Here is a 21,017-nt window from a genome sequence, read left to right as displayed (position 1 = left end):
AATCTCTAGTCCCTTTGGTCTTTGGATTTGTTAAAAACCAAGCTTCTTTTATAACTCCAAAGGTATGGCAGATGAAATGGAGCTGGCACTACTAAAAAGGTCCCACTGAGGCTTTGTATCTGCATCAAATAGTCTTTTAAAAGTTCTTTCCCTTGGGGCAAATACTGGATCTGTTTATGAAAAACAGGCACTAATGCTCTCAGCTTAAACTTAAATTTTTAGTTTTGGAGTAGAAAGTTGAAATTCTAGCCCAAAATTTTTGCGAAGTCATACACATTTGAGGCAACAAGGCAGAATGGCAAGCATCCTAGGGCTTTGGATAAGAACATGGGGCTGGAGATCCAGCTCTACTATTTACAAGCTTTGTGATCTTCGGCAAATCACCTAACCAGGAAACATTCCTCCTCTTACATTATGCAAACGATTATCATTCAAAATCATTATTGCCTTTTCCAGAATTCTTGGTTTAAATTATGTAAGATTAGCAGTCATTAACAATTCCTGTATTCCTCTGGATTAACAAACTTTTAAATGGTGTTGGCAAATCTTCTAAATTTCACAAAAAAAATAATTTTCAAATTTTAAAATAGGACTAAAAAATCCCCACAAATGAACTATATATATATATATATACACACATATATATATACACACACATATATATATATGTATACGTATATGTATGTATGTGTATATATATATATTTATATATATGTGAAGATTTGATTGCTAACCATGTATAAGAAAGACCACTTCATAAAACAAAAGAAACTTAATTTCAAAAATCAAGCTGCCAAGAGGCTGTCACTTGGAGAAAAGAAGAGAATTTATTCTTTATTTTGTAGGGCCACAGAACTCCTGAAATTGCAGTTCAGTACTTACCTCTCCCCCCCCCCCCCCCAGAAAACAGAAATTGAACTTTCTCCTTCTCATAATAAACATGTCTATGTCAACCATTAACCATATGTCCCTTTATCTGCTTAGGCTGCTACCTCTTTTAATAATGTATAAGATAAGAAAGGGCAGGCCTTTGGAAATTATTCTATAAGAAGAGTTATTTAAGTAATATTATAGAGTATTTGAATGAGGAATAATCCTATATGTTCCCTCTGCATTAAACAAAATAAAAGAAGAAAAACTTTTAGCAAAGTTAAAATAATTTTTGAATTTTCAGTGCCACTCTGAACATGTAAATTTCTGATTAAACTTGTTCATGAATAATCTACAATATGCTGTGATCTAGCATACACAGAATGCTACTGGATCCTATATCTAGACTATTGTCCAAAATGATAAATAAATTTTTTTTAATAATTCAGTCACTACTGCATTGAACTAAAAAACTTACATCATCTTTATCAATAAGAATATTATAGCTTTGTTTTTCTGACATTTCAGTATTAAAAGGTAATGTTGAAAAATTTCAAAATATTTTATGACAAATATTTTCTGAACACTGAATATCATGTTTTTTGAAATGTCAAATTCAATACCTGATTTCTAAGTTTTAAATCCATACTAATCTTGTGAGGTTATTATGGTTTATTTATTCTACTTAGAGTATTTTAAAGATTAGTTTCTCCTATCACTATCACATGAGTTGCCTTCCTTTTTACTTTTTTTTCTAAGTTTTTGCAAGGCAATGGGGTTAAGTGGCTTGCTCAAGGCCACACAGCTAAGTAATTATTATGTGTCTGAGGCCGGGTTTGAACTCAGGTACTCCTGACTCCAGGGCCAGTGCTTTATCCATTGTGCCACCTAGCTGCCCCCTTCCTTTTTACTTTTGATGTTAACTTACCTTACTCTTGTTTTTGGTACTCCTTCCTTGTGGGATCTTTTTCTGAATTTTTTCCTTTTTTCCTACTTCATTATCTTTTTTTTTTCACCCTGTTCGATGGTAGGCTCTGTCATAGGTCATTCCTAATCATTCCAACTTATAACTTTATTTATTTTTATTCCTATTCTTTTTTTTAAGGTTTTTCCAAGGCAAATGGTGTTAAGTGGCTTGCCCAAGGCCACACAGCTAGGTAATTATTAAGTGCCTGAGACCAGGTTTGAACCCAGGTACTCCTGACTCCAGGGCCGGTGTTTTATCCACTGCGCCACCTAGCCGCCCCTTTTATTCCTATTCTTAACCTATTTGAGGTGCTCACAGAATACATTTTCTCCATCCCTAATTAACTTTAACTTTTTATTCCCAATAACTTTCCAACAGTTGCTACCCAGTAAATATTGAAGGTCAAATCAACCATTAAATGTTCCTATCACCTATTTTCACTATGTCCCACAACAAAAAAATCAGATATCCACAAGGGAAGTATGACATAAGATGAAAAAATGATCTGAGAAATTCAAAACTGATAAAAAGAAAACTAAGACATTAAATTCTTCCTTCAACTGGTTCATCTAATTGGTTCCATATTCTCTCTTTCTTCCCCATCTCCCACTTTTTTGAGTGGCACCTCTTTAGCAATGAGAGAGAAAACACATAGCAAATAGATGCTGAATAGTATTTTTGTCACCATGTTGATTTTTTTTTAAATGACTTCCAAGGTCACACAGCTAAGTACGTATTAGATGTCTGAGGTAAGATTTGAACTCAGGTCCTCCTGACTCCAGAGCCAGTGTTCTATTCACTGTGCCACTAAGGTACCCCCAACAATACTGATTTCTTTAGGAAATGAGGGTGAAAAAAAAAATCTGTGGAACAAATCATCCACAAAATTGAGGTGAGTTGCCCCACAGTCTATTGGAAGAAATATTCAGCCTGTTAACACTGTTGTTTTTTCTAATGTTGAGAATGGTTATCATAATATATAGTACAGTATACTATTCTATAAGTTAGATTTTCCCCCCTAATTGTTAGAAATATCTCATGTGATGTCACCTTTAATACTTTTACTTGAAATATTCATTATTATTCTCTCATTACTAATAAGTTCAACAGTAACATTTCTGAATGAAAATTCAAGTAAAGTAATAATTTTTGGGGGTGGGGTATCTATTAGGTTTATCTAATGCCTATGCTTATTTGGTAGTCTAAATTAAAATGACTTTTGTTGATTCTTCTTTATTGAACTTAATTTGACTTATTTTCCGGTTGAATGTCATTAACATAATTTTGAGATCTTTAATTTCTAAAAGATTTCAAAAGCATAAGGTTTTCTCAGAATCTCACAAAAATAGAGTATAAGAGCAGAAACACTAGGATCTATTATACAATAACAAATACCAGGGTAATAGTCTGTTTTTAATATTTATTAAAGAGTCTGTTAAATATTAGTAAAAGCACATGATTTTCCCCCTCATGTTTATAAAATTCTTGAATGCTTCCTTAGCAGTTATAATCAGTATGGTGTGCTGATTATCAATAGGAAACTCGTGGACCTATTTATTGTATATTGGCAAATATATATAAGAAATAAATAACTATAAGACCTAATATTTAGAGAGATATAATCTATCCTTTGTGGTCAAAAAACAACTTTCTCCCTTCTGGAGAGCCTACCATAGTTATTGGAACCATTCTTAATTATCATTTATTGAATATCCAATGATCAGAATTTTCAAAGTGGAGGCGGCTGGTGGTGCAGTGGATAGAGCACCGGCCCTAGGGTCAGGAGTACCTGAGTTCAAATCCAGCCTCAGACACTTAATTATCTAGCTGTGTGGCCTTGGGCAAGCCACTTAACCTCATTTGCCTTGCAAAAAAAAAAGTTCCAAAGTGGAATGAATGAGGGAATTTTGCTTCATTTGTATAAACTGAGTATGTTTTTTCCCTAAAGTTGATATGTTTCTTATGTTCACTTTTTTAAAAAAAGGACGTAAAAGAAGGCATGACAGAAATCATCAAGTAAAAGTTAAAAAAAAAAAAAGAATGACAGTCTGGAGAAGTTTTTATTTAGTGAGTTTAGTAATGTTATAGCTTGCTAAAATACACAACAATCCAAACTGCATCTGACACTCCAGAGAATTTTTATAATGTCATTTTGGTACTTACATTCCAAATCGTAATGTTCCAGAAACATACGTTTGCCAGTGTGCACAGTAAAACATGAAAGTCCCAGCAAAACAACAGAAGAACATCCAGTCAGGGTTGGTTCCCAGCTGCACTGCAATGCAGGTTCCAAGAACAACGAAGACTGCAAGAGAGCTCTTATTAGTATCAAGAAGAAAATAAAATCAGAGAAACCTCTATTGTGACTTTGCAGGCAGCTTTTAGTTATACATCATAAAGGAAAAGGGAGATAAGAGAAATTCCGCAGATAATCTCAACTCTAATTTTAGCCTGAAGCTTTAATTTTCCAGTACAATAAAAGTCTGATCAGAACCAAACTCACAAACAAAAATTAGTTCAAGTTTCCTTTTCTAGTATAATATTGGTCCTATCTATTGATCAATAGTGGCACTGAGAACTAATGGAAGGACCAAAAGAAACAAGTATTTATTAACTGCTCATCATGTGCCAGGCACTGTGCTTTAATTGTATTATTTCACTTGATCCTCACCACCTACCTCAAAGGTAGGTGCTTTATTATTTCCATTTTACAGTTGAGCAAAGTAAGGCAATCACAAGTTATGCAACTTGTTTAGTATCATATAGCTAGTTAGCTGTGGAGGGCAAATTGAAACTCAGGTCCTCCTAACTCCAAGTCTAGCCCTCTATCCACTGCACAAACTAAATGGCACAAAAGTAAAAAGTGAAAAAGAAAATCAAATTTTTGGATAATCTTCAAAATGAATATTTTATTCCTAAATAAGAAAGAGCTGATGGATGTCCTTTAACAGCTATTACTTCAGGAACACAGACTTGCTAGGAGATTGTCTGGAAAAGTCTCAAACTATGATACTGCAGCTCAAACATTTCACCTCCTTGGGGACAAAAATAGAATCACAAACTAGCACTCAGCAGTTATAAGGTAGTTAAATCCTTTGAGAGATATACCATTAATATTTATCTATTCAAGGATCTAGTTTTTCTTGGTTTCTGTTTTTGGGGGTGGGTTTTGGGCAAGGCAATGGGGTTAAGTGGCTTGCCCAAGGCTATATAACTGTTTTTAAGGACTCAGTTATCTCTTAAGAATTTTGAACTCTTCTGTAGACACATATAGCTACCCAGGACACATAAATAAGGGCATACATTTTGACTATAATGCATCTAGACTGTGCTCTAACACACCATAAGGTACAGAGTGACTTACAGAGTGATTTGCTGATCTACCCTGATAGAGAGTCTTATCACTGAGAGTGCCCCACGCCAAGACACCACAAGTCTGGCTCTCCCAACTTTACAATTTGACTTAGATAATGGGAAACTTGCTTAAAACATAGTAGTTACAAGAAAAAAGAATAATCAATGCTTGTTAGGAAGCCTGATTTAAAAGAGGCTATGGCTTTAGGTAATCTACTTGACCTTAAGAATTTTAAAACCCAATAACAGAAACACATTATGAATTAAAATTGCTTTTAAAAAATCCAGTTTAAAATTGTTTTATATTGCATTTCTAAACTCATTACAAGTTCCAATAATAAACAATTCAATTCAAACTCTCAAAAACTAAAGTTAAATATAAAACTACTTAGTCTGGCATGTTACAACACTTTAGCTGCAGAGTACTATTTATTCTGAACTCTGTACCTCACATGCCTTTAAGTTGTCATACAACGTGACTGGAAGTTAGAATGAATATTATGCAATACCTGTAGAAAGTGAATCACAGCCATGGTCAAAAAGTTCTCCCAAAGGAGAGCTACTGTTGGTTCTTCTTGCTTGTTTCCCATCTATAGCATCTAAAGACTGATAAATGAAAAGGCCACATGCACAGGCAATATATGCCCACAGAGGTGCCTAGGAGAAAACAGAAATGGCAATAAATGAAGTTATTAAAAAACATGAATCAACAGTTAGATGCTAGGTAAAGACTTATTTTTACTAACCTAATTCTGAACAAATGACTTAGAAAGCATGAAACACTTATTTCTAAATATTTATAATCATCTGTTTAAGAGATAGCTTCCCTTTTTCTAGTTGTTGGTTATTACATTTAAAAATTACTATTGTGTATTTTTTATACTCTGTGTGTGTGTGTGTATGTGTGTGTAAGGGATGATGGTAAGATGTCTTATGGCTGGGGGGGTAAGTTTTCATCCTCTTGAGACTTATTTTTTTTAAATCATCAAATCAGTTCAACAAACAGTTGTTAAGAGGAAAGGCACCAATACTTGATATTTTCTCATATACTATCAAATGAAACTATGAAGGTGAATTTTGCTATTCATAATTACAAATAAAACTCAAGCTACTAAACTATAAGCAGCACTTTATTTCCCTAGATCAGGGCTGTCCAAAATGTGGGTGGGGGGGGTGACTGCCTGTGGGTTTACTACATACTTTAGTAAAAGGAAGTTCAACTACCACAGAGCTCTCAATAAAATGGCAAATCAAAATATATTGTTTATTGTTTCAATAAAAACTTTTAAAAGTAAGGTTGGACCACCCTGCCCTAGATTATAAAAAGTGACCTATCTTGGTAAGAGGTAACTGATTATATATGAAGATACCAATGTTGTCAACTGAAGAAGTTATATAACTGTGGTCCTGGTCAAATCACTCTTATGAAAAATGTATGGATCAGGCCTGGTATCCCTTATTTCTTAGCGATTCCTCAGGAGGGTAAGGAAGTTAAAAACCTCAAGATTCAAAATTACCTAAGATTTCTGGGTTTCTCTCTTTCTTCCCTACCACACCCTCAGAGGTGTCACTCGCATGAAGACTCTGTCAGATGTGAAGATGAGTAGTTATTCACCGTGGGATAACATCTTGAGTAGTTCATATGCATGAATGAACTCATTCCTGGGTATAGGGAATGTTGATGTGTTCACCAAATTGCTAAATCTTGGAACACCCATTATTTTAGCTAACTTGAAAAACCTTACATAGACAGGTTCCTATGTAGGTCAATTTCAATGAAAATTTTAAGTAACACTTGGTATCATAAGTTTCTCAAAAAAAAAGTACAGGGGGAAAATAACACTGTTTTTGAAATAAAAACAACTATAATTTCAGTGAAAATTCAAATAAGCAATCCTTTACATTACAGATGAGGTACCACTTATAAATTTTAATATTTTGTCAAACATAAAACTATGATTATCAATGTAGGCATTTGCAAGATATGAAACTCCTGGCTTGAATGTAGGGGAAAAAAAAAGTTGATGAAATGAATTTTACTCAGTTTTCTTTTCTTTTAATCAATCTTCATAGGGCTAACATATGTTTATATCTTTTTTGTTTAGATCTTCTCTGACATCACTCTTTCAAGTCCCCAAGTTATTATCACTCAAACTATCTACCATCAAGTTGCACTTTATATATCCACTCTTTTTTTTTTTTAAGGTTCTTGCAAGGCAGTGGGGTTAAGTGGCTTTCCCAAGGCCACACAACTAGGTAATTATTAAGTGTCTGAGACCAGATTTGAACTCAGGTACTCCTGACTCCAGATGCTCTATCTACTGCACCACCTAGCCGCCCCCTATATCTACAATTTAAAAAAAAAAACTAACCCTGATAAGAACAGACACCAAGAATAATTCTTATTGTCTTATGAATTATTTGATGATCTCTAACTTTCCTTTACAACAAAGGATGTTTGGAATTAGCTTGAAGTCAAGTCCATATTACAAAATAATGGTAGAATTATCACACTGATGCTAATTAACTCTCCTCTTGCACCGTTATTTCAGAAGCCTTTGGTAAATTTTTCATTCACTTCTTAAAATTTTACATCAATGAGTACCATATTGTTAAAAGATAGGAATTTGAAACAGGATTTTGTCCCTAGTTTTGTATGTTTATCTGACCTATTCTTTTTGTAGATAGGCATTAAATTAATAATATTTAATTTTTTTTAATGTTAATTAACAAGTTAACGACATAGCTATAATCTGGGGGTATTATTTCTGCATTATTCCCCCCGGACTGGAAACCAATGTCTGTGGGCTATATATATAGTACAATCAAAGAATTAGAAGAGAATAGTATTGATCATGAGTGGATAAGATAAGGATTACTATCTTAAATTATTACCTCTGAACTCTGAAGACAAAATAGTTATCTTTGGTCTGGTGAAATTTAACTTTCAATAAAATATTGAATAGCACCATCCTCTTACAGTGATGTGCTGTTATATTAAGAACAAATTGATATACTATTTTGACATGCTAAGAAGCCCCTCCATCCAAATTTATGTATCCTAGAGTTAGGGCTCTCTAAGAGCACCTAAGCTGTCACTGAGGTCTTCAAGTTAACTCCTTAGTAAAGACAGAATTGACAGATGTGCATGCTGAAAGCCACTGTCAGTTATGTTTTTAAGATCTTTAAGAATCAGGGACCACTGGACAAGTACAAATAGGATTTCAAGAATTGCCTTCCTCATCCAGAGAAAGAAGGGGTCTGAATGAAAATCAAAACATGCTATTTTCACTTTTAAAATTTTTGTTTCTTGTTTTATCTTTCTCATGGTTGTTCCATTTGATCTGAGTCTTCTTTCAAAACATAACTAATATGGAAATTATTTAGCATGATTGTACATATATAACCTATATCAGCCTGTTTGCTATCTTGGGGGGGTAGTGAAGGGAGGGAGAAAAATTTTGAACTCAAAATGTCACAAAAATGAATGTTGAAAACTATCTTTACATATGCAATTGGAAAAATACTATTAAGATTTTTAAAAATTAAAGCACTTCATGATCTGATAAAAAAAGGTTCTGATTTTCAAAACAGGAGAGTGCTATTTGTAAATGGCAGCACTGTGAGTCTAATACTGTTTTCTTGCAAAATTCTAGAACAATGAGTACCTACACAAGCAAGCAGTAATCTCAGAGCCAGGAAGGCCTCAACAAGAACAAATCATGCCTGAGGACTCTCATTTTTGCCCTGTTTGACAGCATTAATTAATTGGTAGATCTGAGGATTTACTTTATCTAGATTTTAGCAAAATAGTTAGGGCTTGGTGGACCCTTCTCATGAAAGCCTGTCAACCTTCCTAACTTCCTAGTTCAAGGGCACCATCATCCTTTCAGTGATCAGGTTCCCTTTTAGATTTCTTCTATATACTTCCTATATTCTTCTTCACCTTTCATAACTAAGCAATTACTAATTCTCACCAATTGTACCACTACCTTTCCCAAATCCATCTCATTCCCTACACTGACAGCTGTCATTCTACTTTAGGCCCTCATTACCTACCTCTTGCCTTGACTACTGCAAAAGACTCCTAATTGGTTTTTCTATCCTCAGTCTCCAATTCATCCTCTAAAAAACGTTACAAAACTGTTAGGCCTGCAATGTAAAGCTACAGTGGACCCTTCTTGCCTCTAGGCTCCATTACAAATATTTTTGTTTGGCATTTAAAGTCTTTTATAATTTGGTTCAAAGCTAATCAAATTATTACCTTTCACAAACTGTTTTCCCACCAAAGACTCTAAACGTGAAATTCCAATACTGCTGCTAGTCACGAAAAATACTCTCCAAGAGGTACTTTCTTTACCTCTTGGAATTTCAACCTCTCTTCAAGCCTTAGCTTACATGCTACCTTACAGAGAAGGCCAATCGTGATACTTCAAGTTTTCTCCTCTAAAATACTCTGTATGCACTTCGTAAATATTCCATAATTAATATTCTGTGTGCAGGCTGTTGTCATTGTTATTTTCAGTAGAATACAAGCACTAAGGTCATTTTTGGTGTCAACATTCACTTTTAATTTTAGATACTGGGCACCTAGTCTGGCACATGGCTAAGTATTTACTGTTTGCTGGCTTGAGCTGGTATTTAACTCCAGGCAGGTGAATTATAGTCAAAAGTAACCAGGCAAATAAAAAAGGCAAGGTATAGCAGCTGCATTGTTGAGTAAAGAAATCCAGGAACTAGAGGAGGGGGAAAAGTAGAAAGTCTTTCGATAAAGACTGAGGCTGGGGTAGTGAGGTGATACAGTGGATAGAGCATCAGGCCCTAAGTGAGGGAGAATCCTTCCTGACTTCAAGTCTGGCCTCAGAAACTTATAAGCTGTGTGACCTGGGTAAATCCCTTAACCCTGTTTGCCTCAGTTTCCTCATCTGTAAAATGCCTAGAGAAGGATATGATAAATGACTTCAGTATCTTTGCCAAGAAAACCCCAAACAGGGTCACAAAGACTTTGTAACAACTGAGTAAGAAAGGCAAAAGAAGTGATATTGTCATCTTGTTGAGACTACCACAAAAAAGAAGAAATAAGACAATAAGTCTGATTACCAGATCATAAGCCTACCATGGAAAAATGATATAGTGGAAGTGGAAACATCTGCCAGGAGAGAAGCAGCTGAAAATTTCTTGATTTGTAAAAATGATAGCTTTCTTTCTCAAATGGTATAGGAACTATTAAGATAAAAATCTACTGAGGATCTGATGCTCATGATAAAAATATGACTGGTTAAGGGGGGGGGTAGAAATCATGAGAACCTTGATAGGAATTGTTCACTGATGAAATTTCTGATAGAGATGAAAGAAAATCAAAAATATGCTAACATGTGCCCTAGTTTTGGAAGAAAAAATTTCAAAGGTACAGAGGAAGGATCCCATAGCTTAAAATTCTGCAGGGAAAGTCAGGTTAAGAAGTATAGGAAGTTCTCAAGAATAAAATTCTAAAGACACAAAGAGAAACAATTCTATCAAAGAAAAAGGGAAAGCTGTATAAAGACTCAGATGCACAGAGAACTTGGCCACCCACTTAAGATGAAAAAAAAGAACATATAGAGAAGATGAAAGCAAGGTCAGTAACTGAGGATGAAGATCTATCTGACTTCATGTCAGCTGCTCTAGTTCTATGATCTCTGATGACCTAGTGTCTTGTTAGAAACATCACTTATATTCTATTGGACTCCTCCATTTTCCTCTCACCAGTTGGTCTTGACATTTCTATTTAACAAACCACCTCTTTAATTAGACTCCTTTCAACTCACACAGTGCAGCCTCTATCACCTCTTATTCAGACAACAGTAATAGCTTCTTCATTGTCCTACTTGCCCTCCGGTCGTTCCCCGCTATGATCCATCCTCCAAAAGGTGGCCTACATGGATTTCCTATAGTATGCTGTAGTGTGCTCAAGAAATTCTAGTGGCTACCAATATGTCTGTAATATATGGAAGGCACAGAAAAGGAATAAACTTTTGTACCAGGAATTGTGTTGTTTCTGTTTTTTTTAAAGAACAAATATTAACTTAATTCATCCTCACAACAGCCTATAAGAGAAACACTATCATTAAACCTTAACAGTTGAGGAAAATGAGGCAGAGGTTATGTGACTTGCCCAGGGTCACACAACTAATATATATCTATAATTGTATTTGAACTTGGGTCTTGTGGCTATAGGTCCAGTGCTCTGTACACTTAAAGGTGCATCTAACTACCACATAGAATCAAATCAAAGTTCATCTGGCATAGAGCTCTCCACATATGGCTCCATCCACTCTTGTATTCCTGCCTTATTTTACCACTCTCATTCAAGAACCTTATGGTCCAGTCAGAATGACCTAGCTGCTACTGCTCACACATGTCCCTTCATCTCCTGTTTCTGGGCCTCTGGTCTAACTTCTCCATACTAAATAACTCTCCTTTCCCTTCCACATTCCTCCTTCAGATTCAGCTCAAATGCCAAAAGAGCCTTCCAGTAACTTATGTCTTCCCCTCCTTGTATCCAATTTATGTCTATCTATGCAGAGTGTTCATCCTAATAAAACACACGTCCTTTGAAGGCGGGACCAAAGGCAGGACAGTCTCATAGTGGTCGCTGCATCCTCAGCACCTGAGCATATTCCCGTGCACAGGTGCTTTGTTAACAGTATAGCCAAGGAAATCGAAGGCTGAGGGTTGGGGGGTGGGGGTTTTGGGGGGGTGGAGGGAATGGGACAAAAACTGACCACAAAGAACAGGCAGAAATGCTCAATTATCATTTTGTTCTTGAAAAGTATGATTTCAAGACAAATTGGCACTCAGATAATGAAACAGAAAGAGATCCTGAGAACTGAGCTTGATCAATACAAGTCATCCATGGCCCAGGTGTACTCTAACCTCGAGTTCCTCAAGTACTGGCTGAAGAATTTGCTGAGTTCATCAATGATCTTTAAATAATGTGGATAACAGGAAGGGAAGCTAGATGATATAATGGACAGAGAGCCAGGTCTGGAGTCAGGAAGATCTGAACTTAAATACAACCTCAGACACAAAACTATATGATCCTGGATAAATCATTTAACTCAGTTTGCTTTAGTTTCCTCATCTGTAAAATGAACTGGAGAAAGAAACGGCAAACTATGGTAGAGTTTTTGCCAAGAAAATCCCAAATAGGGTCACAAAGAGTAGGAGACAATTGAAAGAAATGAACAGCAATAACAAAAGATAATAGGAAAGGTACCACAAGACTGGGGAATGCTAAATGTTGCCTTAATTATCATAAAAGGGAGGCAAAGATGGCCTATATGATATAATAGGTCAATGAGTTTGATTTTGATTCTTTACTAGATTATAGAATATTTTAAACAGTCAGTTAGAGAAAGTCTAGACAAGGAAATGTTGAACACAGAGCTAGATGGTTTAATCAAAATCAGACTATAACAGTCAAACCTTACTAGACTAGTCATCTGGGAAATTCAGTACTCTCATACTTGTTCTTATTTGGATAGCCCATGGCCCAATCTGATGGATCTCAAATTGGTAAACTGCCAGAAGCCAAAAGCAGATATTGCAATTCAATGATTTTGTGTGCCAGGTGTAAGCAAATGCTGCTCCATATTGAGCAAGGGCTATGCACAGAGCACAACAGTTTCAGTTCCTTCTTCCTGTAAAGCAACTCTGGTTCACATCAATGAGGAAATGACATAAATTTACCATAGCTAATAAAGCTATAAACCTATTGATTTACTTGTTCATATTAGAGCCTTTCCTTTGCTTCTCTCCTGGCAGGGAAGACTGCCGATAGAGCGACCAGGCAGGGCAGCATCAGTAGTATGAGGAGCTGGGTGGGTTAGGTAAGTTTGTGAGGCTCTCCTGTCCCCCTTAATTGCACTGCCTTATTTGTTCCCCACTTCCTGTGGCCTGCCAGAATCACAGCCAAGACCAAGGAAGAGGCACCTGTAAGTGAGTAAGAACAGTGGGAAGATCTCCAAAGGCTCTCACCTCAGACTGGAAACAAAAGGCTAGTTAATAACCTCACCATTCCTTTTTTCCTTCAACTCCAGCAGCTCTCAGCTGCCTCCAGGATAAAATACAAACTTTTCTGTTTAGTTTTGAAAGTCTGTCGCCACCTGTGCTCAACCCATCTGTCTCCAAGCCCTGTGATCCAGCCAAACTGGCCTTTTCTCTGTTCCCTGGGCTCTTACCTTTGCACATGGGCCATTCCCCAATCCTTGGAAATCACATCTTTCCTCAATCCCTCAAAGATCAACTTAAGCACCAGTATCTACCTGGAGCCTTTTCTAATTCCCCACCTGTGGGGCTCCCACGCTGCTTTTTATTTCTTTCTCTCTCTCTCTCTCTCTCTCTCTCTCTCCCCCCCCCCATTGAATGTAAATTCTTTGTGATTAGAGATTATTCCCATACTTAACAGTGCCTATCACAGAAAATAAAAAAAATGCTTGTGAATGACAAATAAAGCAAAATCATTCACCTTAAGATTCAAGTCTCTTGTAACCTATTCTAGTTTAGATTTCTTCTGTAATCCTAGCAAAGTTTAAATATCTTGTTGCTTTATTCTGCAATCTATATACTACAGATAAAATAATCATTAAATTTTTTTTCCCGATTCTCTGACACAATATATGTTTTGCACATTAGTACACTAACCAAAACAAGTCAGGTTTAAACACAACTATAGTGTTTCTTTTTCATCTGTTAAAAATGTTACAACTGATGCTATTAAGACACCCTCTTACCTGTTCTGTAGCTGTGGGACAATAGTATATTAATAAAACAGTCGTACAGATGTTTATTGATAGTCCAATGATGGTGATGAGATTTGGGGCAATCCAGGATGGAACTCTTCCAACTAGCCATTCCCAGTAACCTTGCATTAAGGGCTCAAGCAAGGATCGTCCAGCACTTTGATATCTGTGTTCTTCTAGGCGCTTTAGCTGGTGTTTTGACAATGGTGGGGTAGGCAACTGAAGCAACTTACTTAATACACATCCTGAGGTATTCACATGCCCGAAGCCCACAGGGGCCTCTGGGTGAGGATCCCCACATCGTTTTCTTGTTGATCGATGTCCACTCATGGATCTTTAATTCTTGTCTTCTGTTAGTTGCTTATTTTTATCTGAAGAAAAAAATACCAGTATTTTACCATTCTATATCTTAAATGAAACTCCAAGAAGTTTATGTAAAAAAAATTAATAAAGCCATGAAAGTCATATTCATAATAATGGAATACGATTACAAAATGATGAGTATGATTCAGAGCAACACAGGAGAACTCGTAGGAACAAATGCAGCATTAAGCAAGCATGGCCAAGACAATACCAATAACCTGATTAGGTTTCAGATATATATAAACCTATAGATAAATGGCCCCAACTTAACTGTACCAATCTTGTTTCTGGAATATTTGGCCCACAGTCCACAACAAATATCCCCATCCTTCTCTCAAAAGTTTCTGAGCAAGATCAGTCAATCCCATGTCATTGTTTTCATTCAACTATTTTTCTTTATAATATAAAGGGAACAATGGTAGGGGTGGTGGTTAAGAAGATATATGAGGAAATGATGCAAAACGATCCTCTAAAAAACAAATTTATGATAAATTAATTACAGAGGGAACAAAAAAAATTAAGTTCCATCTCGGTTTCCACACTAATTTGAGGTCCTGAGAGAACCAATTTCACCCTATTTTACAGGGAGAAAAACCAGAGGGCATAATTATTAGTTTGGAGGTAAGCTTCGTAGTTACATTTCCTCTACCCCTTGAATTTTGTTATTTAAAATTTTTCCCTTAGGCTTCCTTCTCTCTCGCTTATATAAGCATTTAATAAACATTGATAATATACAACGTTCCCCAAAACTGCAGTAGGTACTAAGGATATAAAATTAATTACTAATAGTGGATGGCATGGTCTTGCCCCCTCAGAAACTTATACTCTTATTAAAGAAAGAGTACCTAAAACTAGAGAATATGATGCATCCACACAATTAAACTTGAGGTTTAATAACAGATTGCAAATTCTACAGGAATACAGAAAAGAATTCTTAGTTGGAATTACTTAGGGAAAGACTTCATGGATGAGGCAAGTGTTAAACTAGATTTGCAGGAAAGACAAGATTTACAGTAGTAGAGAGGAGAGGAGTAAATACTCCAGATGGGGATGAGAAATGGACTTGACTTGAACAAAAGGAAATGGGAGAAAGCTAAAAATGTGGGATGTGTAAACAAAAGCTTTAATACCACAAAGAAACAATAAAGAAATAGCAAATTATTATATCAGCAAGGTGAAGGAAATGGCAAAGAAAAAAAATAAGATGCTCTGCCTGAGAGATAGTAGGTTTTATTGAGAGAAATTAGAATGCCTTGTAAAGAAAAACTATTAAAACAACATTCTGGTTTCTCAACTGGGGTATAAAATAAGAGCAATTCCTTACTTCCAGCTTGAGTCAGATATTCCTACATAAACAGTTTTTGAATTGAATGGATAAAATTACAACTCACTTTAGGCTATGTTTGCAACTGGTTGCAACTGATCACTTTAGACCACATTACTGATCCAAAAATTCTGAGTTGACATATTCATCAATTTAACAAAGAATTCTCAAGTCTTTGTTGCACAGGGGGCTTTTTGAACTGCATCTTCCCTCCCACCGCCAAACACAAAACATCAACATTCTCACCCACAAGGAACTTCTGTTCTATTGAGGTTGAGGAGAATATATCACTCCTAAGGAAATCTGAGGAAGCAGAGAGAGCACTTAAAATGAGAAGGATCAAGGAGTGGAGGATTCATAGTAAATTTCTCCAATCAGACTAATTAATTTATTTAAGTAGGGGGTAGCAACTTTTAAAGAAATTAATTTAAAATTAAGAGTGAAAACTTGGCTTGATAAACTGATTTCATATTTTACTATTATTCCATTTCTTTTGCCACTGAAAGAAATAAAATAGAAGCAGCTGGCCTGCTTTTTGGCCCTGAGACAGCTACAAGAGCAACTGATCCGAATGGCTTTAAGTTGGTGCATTTGGCAGGACAATCTGATAAACTGATACTTTCCTTCTGTGTTTTTTTCTCTGACCTAGATTTTTATCTGTTAGAAACTGTGTTTTGACAAACTTTTTTAGGAAAAGAAATGCAACCATGTGATGATGTAATTTATAATAAATTAGGTCCAATTATTTCTCAAGGCTACCATTACCAATATGTTTGGGAAAACTGTTTTTTTTCTTTTTCTTTTTCTTTGCAAGGCAAATGGGGTTAAGTGGCTTGCCCAAGGCCACACAGCTAGGTAATTATTAAGTGTCTGAGGTCACATTTGAACCCAGGTACTCCTGACTCCAGGGCCAGTGTTCTATCCACTGCACCACCTAGCTGCCCTGAAAAACTGTTTTCTTGATCAAGTAACAAAAACAAAACTATTTATTTAAATCCAGGATTCACAAGTCATCCTATTAAATGACTAAATACTTTAAAATTAAGTCCAAATTTCAAGTCACCTACAAACTTAAGGTGAAGACAATAAATGGTAGTTGGGAATAATGGAATCTTTGATACTTAAACTTCAAAATGAAAGAATACTTGAAATATATCAAATTATCACAACCAGAAAAACTTTAAAATGTTTATTACATCATAAAGCAGGACAGCACAGTATCCAACCTGTGGCATGTCATTCCAGCATCCCCATCCCCCTATGTGTGGATGCCAGGGATCTGGACTCCTCCTCCTGAAAACGGGCAGACCTCCAGCAACTGTTTTTATGAGCTGCACTGACTTAGCAGTATGTTGTACAGAATTTACAAAGAGGCTTGGCTAAATAGTAGATCTCTTCAGCTTTTGAGAGACTGCTGAAAGAAGGCATTAATCACTATAGGTTATCAGAGCCATGATAAAAATGACAAAGACAAATGGTTAAAAAATGAACAGAGAAATTTAATTTTAGTATTACTTAGAAGCACCCCCCCACACACACACACAATATGAAAGGGTTTCTGGCAGGCTTGCATTAAAAGTATTATAACATATTCAAAATTTTTTTTTAGTTTTTTTTTTGCAAGGCAATGGGGTTAAGTGACTTGCCCAAGGCCACACAGCTAGGTAATTATTAAGTGTCTGAGGTCAGATTTGAACTCAGGTATTCCTGACTCCAGGGGGCGCTCTATCCACTGAGCCACCTAGCCACCCACTTATATTCAAAATAAAACAAAATTTCCCTTGAGTTCTACAGTGCTTGTCACATAGTTGGTGCTTAATAAATGTTTACTGATGAAAAGTACTTAATATGTACAAGGAAGTATAAGGAAACAGATAACCACCCTTAGTTTGATAAACCCTAAAATAGTTGGCAAAAAGCCAGAGAAATCTTTAAAGCTTTAAGGTATATTAATGATTAGAGAATCTACAGCTTTCGTTTTTATACATGAAGAAACTGAAGCCCAGAGTTATGAGATTTGCCCAAGATTATATTCATAGCTAGTTTAGTAATAGAGCTGGGATCAGATCACTTCCTAAAATAACTTAGAAATATTTAACAGACAGTTCATAAAAATCAGCTACACTATGTAACTTTTATTGGAAGGGGAAGGGAGGTGAATATATTATTAATTACAAATTACTTCATAAAAATTTTAAATTTCCCAAAATATCAGGGCTGGTAGGAAGCTTACAATTAATTCACCTTATTCCTAGACTCTCCCTCTTTGAATGGAGATTGAGGTGAGAAAAAGAAAAATGAATATATGAGACCATAGTCATTTGGAGGAACATAAGGATATTTGGCCTAGAACTAAACACTAGACACATTACAAACATTTTAGTTGCTAAGTTGACCATCTGTTTAAAAAAAAACAGGGGTGGCTAGGTGGTGCAGTGGATAGAGCAGCAGCCCTGGAGTCAGGAGTACTTGAATTCAAATCCAGCCTCACTTAATAATTACCTAGCTGTGTGGTCTTGGGCAAGCCACTTAACCCTATTTGCCTTACAAAAACCTAAAAACAACCCCAAAAAACCCTCTTCCACTTTTGGAATGTAGGTTGCAACAAATTCACAAAATAGAAAGAACATGTGGCAAAATCATTTTTGAACCTCGGCAACTTTAGGCGATTTCCCCCAACTATTATTGTCACAGTACTTGTTACATATCCCCTGGTATTGTAACTGGTGTGGGGCTAGTTTGTTTGCCTTTTACCCCAAGAGCTCTGGGACCATGCATAGTAATTTCTTGGAATCCTCCTCCAGCACTCAGCACAGGACCTTTGGAGCACAAGCTGTAAAATGACATAATAGCAGCTAACATTTGTAGAATGCCACTATGTATTCATTTGATGCATTCAACAGCCCTGAGAGTAGAAGCTATTATTGATGATGATGATAATGATTCCATTTTTCAGGAGGAAACAGAGATTGAGAGGTTCAAGGGATTTGCCCAGGATCACAAAGTTGTACTTCCTAACCTTCCTCAGTTCTCTCCAACACCTAGCATAAGGCAGTCTAGCTAAGCACTTTGTAAACTTGAAAGCCTCTATAAAAGTAAGGTATTACTGTTACCGCAAATGTCCGTTGAATGAAATGTTAGGAGGCTGCCAGCATGGAGGGGACTGCAATGTGGATTTATTCTGGAGCAAGTGTGCAAGCAGAATCCCAGGAGATCTTAAAGTTATTAGTTGATGGCAGAATCTATAGATTTGGTTAGAGAGAATCTGTGTAACTACACCGAGAAGCAAAAGCCAAGCCAGATGAAGCTGGGGAGGCAGGAGGCAAGTGCAAAGCCCCGCTTGTCCAGGGATCTAAGGAACAAGTGAACAAGTGACCAATGCTGGCAGTTCTCTGGCCCCTTCTTTCCAAGAATATTGCCTAAGCTGAACCCCACTGGCATGTAATCAATTGCGGTTCTCTCAGAACTGACTGAATTTCTTAAGAGACAGAGAGAAAAGGATGGAGAGATAGAGTAAAAGGAGAGAAAGAGAAAAAGGCAGAAAGGGGAAGAGCAATGTATGTGTGTATGTATGTATGTATGTATGTGTCTATCTATCTATATATATATATAGAGAGAGAGAGAGGAAGGAGAGGCAGAGGAAAAGAAACAGAAGTGAGGAAAAAGGAGGAGAGAGTAAAAGAAAAGAAAGAAAAAGACAGAAAGGGAAAGAGTTCTATGTGTGTGTGTATGTATGTAGGGGGAGAGAGAGAGGAAAGGGCAGAAAGGGGAAGAGCAATGCATAAATATATATAGAGAGAGAGAGGGGGGGGGAAGACGAGACAGTGGAAAAGAAAGAAGTGAGAAGAGAGTAAAAAGAGAAGAAAGGGGAAGAGGTGTGTGTGTGTATATATATATATATATATATAGAGAGAGAGAGAGAGAGAGAGAGAGAGAGAGAGGAAGGAGAGAGTTAAAGAAATAGAAGTGAGGAAAAGGATGGAGAGAGAGTGAAAGGAGAGAAAAGGGCAGAAAGGGGAAGAGCGATGCATATATATATATATATAGAGAGAGAGAGAGAGAGAGAGAGAGGAAGAAGAGACAGAGGAAAGAAAGGAGAAGAGAAAGTAAAAAAGAAGAAAGCGGAAGAGGTGTATATGTGTGTGTGTGTATATATATATATAGAGAGAGAGAGAGAGATAGGAAGGAGAGAGTTAAAGAAATAGAAGCGAGGAAAAGGATGGAGAGATAGAGTGAAAGGAGAGAAAAGGGCAGAAAGGGGAAGAGCGATGGAGATATATATATATATATATATATATAGAGAGAGAGAGAGAGAGAGAGAGGAAGAGACAGACAGACAGAGGAAAAGAAACAGAAGGGGGGCGGGGAGAGCCGGACCCGAGAGCGGCGGGGGCGCGGGGCCCCGGGTTCCGCAAACGTGCACAGCCCAGGTGGCCTCCCGCCGGGCGGCCGACACGGAAGCGCGGGCCGGCAGCCCCCGGGGCCCCGCTCCCCCGGCGCGGCGCGGCCCCCGCCCCTCCCCCCGCGGCCCCGCTCCCTCCGGCCCCTCGCGGCGGGGCCCCGGCGCGCTCCCTCCCCTCCCCCGGGGTCGCCTCTCGGAGGACGCCCCCCGCCCCGGCCCTTCCGGCTTCCCCTCCACCCCCCCCGCGGCGAGCGCCCCCCGCCCCGCCCCTCCCTAGCCCGCGCGTGACCCGGAGCCCCTCACGGGTCTGCACCTTCCGCTCGGGCCGTCCCGGTGACTGTGCTCGGCGGCGGCGCGTTCGCGACACTTTCGCAGTTGCCGTAAAGGCAGACGCGGCCGGAGTGGGCGGCGGCGGCGGCGGGGGCGCGGACGCGCGCGCCGCCTCGGGGGCGGCGGGAGGGGGCGGGGCGGGGCGGGGCGGCCCCCGGGGCGCGCTCCCGCCGCAGGAGGCGGAGCTCCGCCCCGGGCCCCATCTTTCGGGCCGCTTCGCCGGGAGCGGGCGCGTTCGGCCGGCGGCGGCGGGGCGCGTGGCCGCGGTAGGCCGGGAGCGGGCCCCCGGGCCCCGAGGCCAGCAGACGCCCGCGGCCGCGGCCCCCCGGGCGGCTCCCCCGGCCCGGCCCGGCGCGTCCGGCCGCGGCCGCCGCAGGGGAGCCGGAGGAGGACGAGGCAGGTAACTGCGCCCCCGACCCAGGAGGCTGGGCATCCCCCCCGAAACCAGCATCCCACCCCCAAGCAGCCGGGCCGCAGAACACGAGGCCGGGGCTGGGCGCCGGCCCGGCTGGCCGTCCTCCGTGGCGGTGGCGCGGCCCTGCCCACCCGGCCTCTGCCCCTTCCCGGCCCGGCGCCCTCCTAGCCTTCTCCTCCGTCTTGGCTACTTCCCTTTCTTCTCGCAAC

At 38.5% G+C, this 21,017-nt stretch overlaps 2 protein-coding genes across 7 annotated transcripts in view; one reads left to right on the top strand and one right to left on the bottom strand.

Annotated features, from left to right (window-relative positions):
• CEPT1 (choline/ethanolamine phosphotransferase 1) overlaps positions 1-20,471 on the bottom strand; it is a 39,463-nt gene extending 18,992 nt beyond the window's left edge. For 2 of the 4 annotated variants that reach the window (XM_074188409.1, XM_074188406.1), the window contains exons 1-4: positions 20,377-20,471; positions 13,966-14,345; positions 5,701-5,848; positions 4,001-4,142 (exon numbers count right to left, since the gene is read on the bottom strand). In XM_074188409.1, coding sequence (XP_074044510.1) covers positions 4,001-4,142; positions 5,701-5,848; positions 13,966-14,304 — 629 coding nt within the window. In that variant the 5' untranslated portion in view covers positions 14,305-14,345; positions 20,377-20,471. Of the gene's footprint in view, positions 1-4,000; positions 4,143-5,700; positions 5,849-13,965; positions 14,346-16,887; positions 16,910-18,774; positions 18,904-20,376 lie in introns of those variants that run through there. The other 2 variants (XM_074188407.1, XM_074188408.1) reach the window with 2 other exon arrangements.
• Positions 20,472-20,733: 262 nt separating this feature from the next.
• The window catches only part of DRAM2 (DNA damage regulated autophagy modulator 2), a 65,036-nt gene continuing 64,752 nt past the window's right edge, over positions 20,734-21,017 (top strand). Inside the window, exon 1 of one of the 3 annotated variants that reach the window (XM_074188400.1) lies at positions 20,734-20,793. The gene's annotated coding sequence lies outside the window, so the exon portion shown is untranslated. The remainder of the gene's footprint in view (positions 20,794-21,017) is intronic. The other 2 variants (XM_074188402.1, XM_074188401.1) reach the window with 2 other exon arrangements.

This window comes from Macrotis lagotis, chromosome 5 (genome assembly GCF_037893015.1).
Source record: "Macrotis lagotis isolate mMagLag1 chromosome 5, bilby.v1.9.chrom.fasta, whole genome shotgun sequence".
NCBI classification, from domain to species: domain Eukaryota; kingdom Metazoa; phylum Chordata; class Mammalia; order Peramelemorphia; family Peramelidae; genus Macrotis; species Macrotis lagotis.
This window is presented reverse-complemented; position numbering and strand designations above follow the sequence as displayed.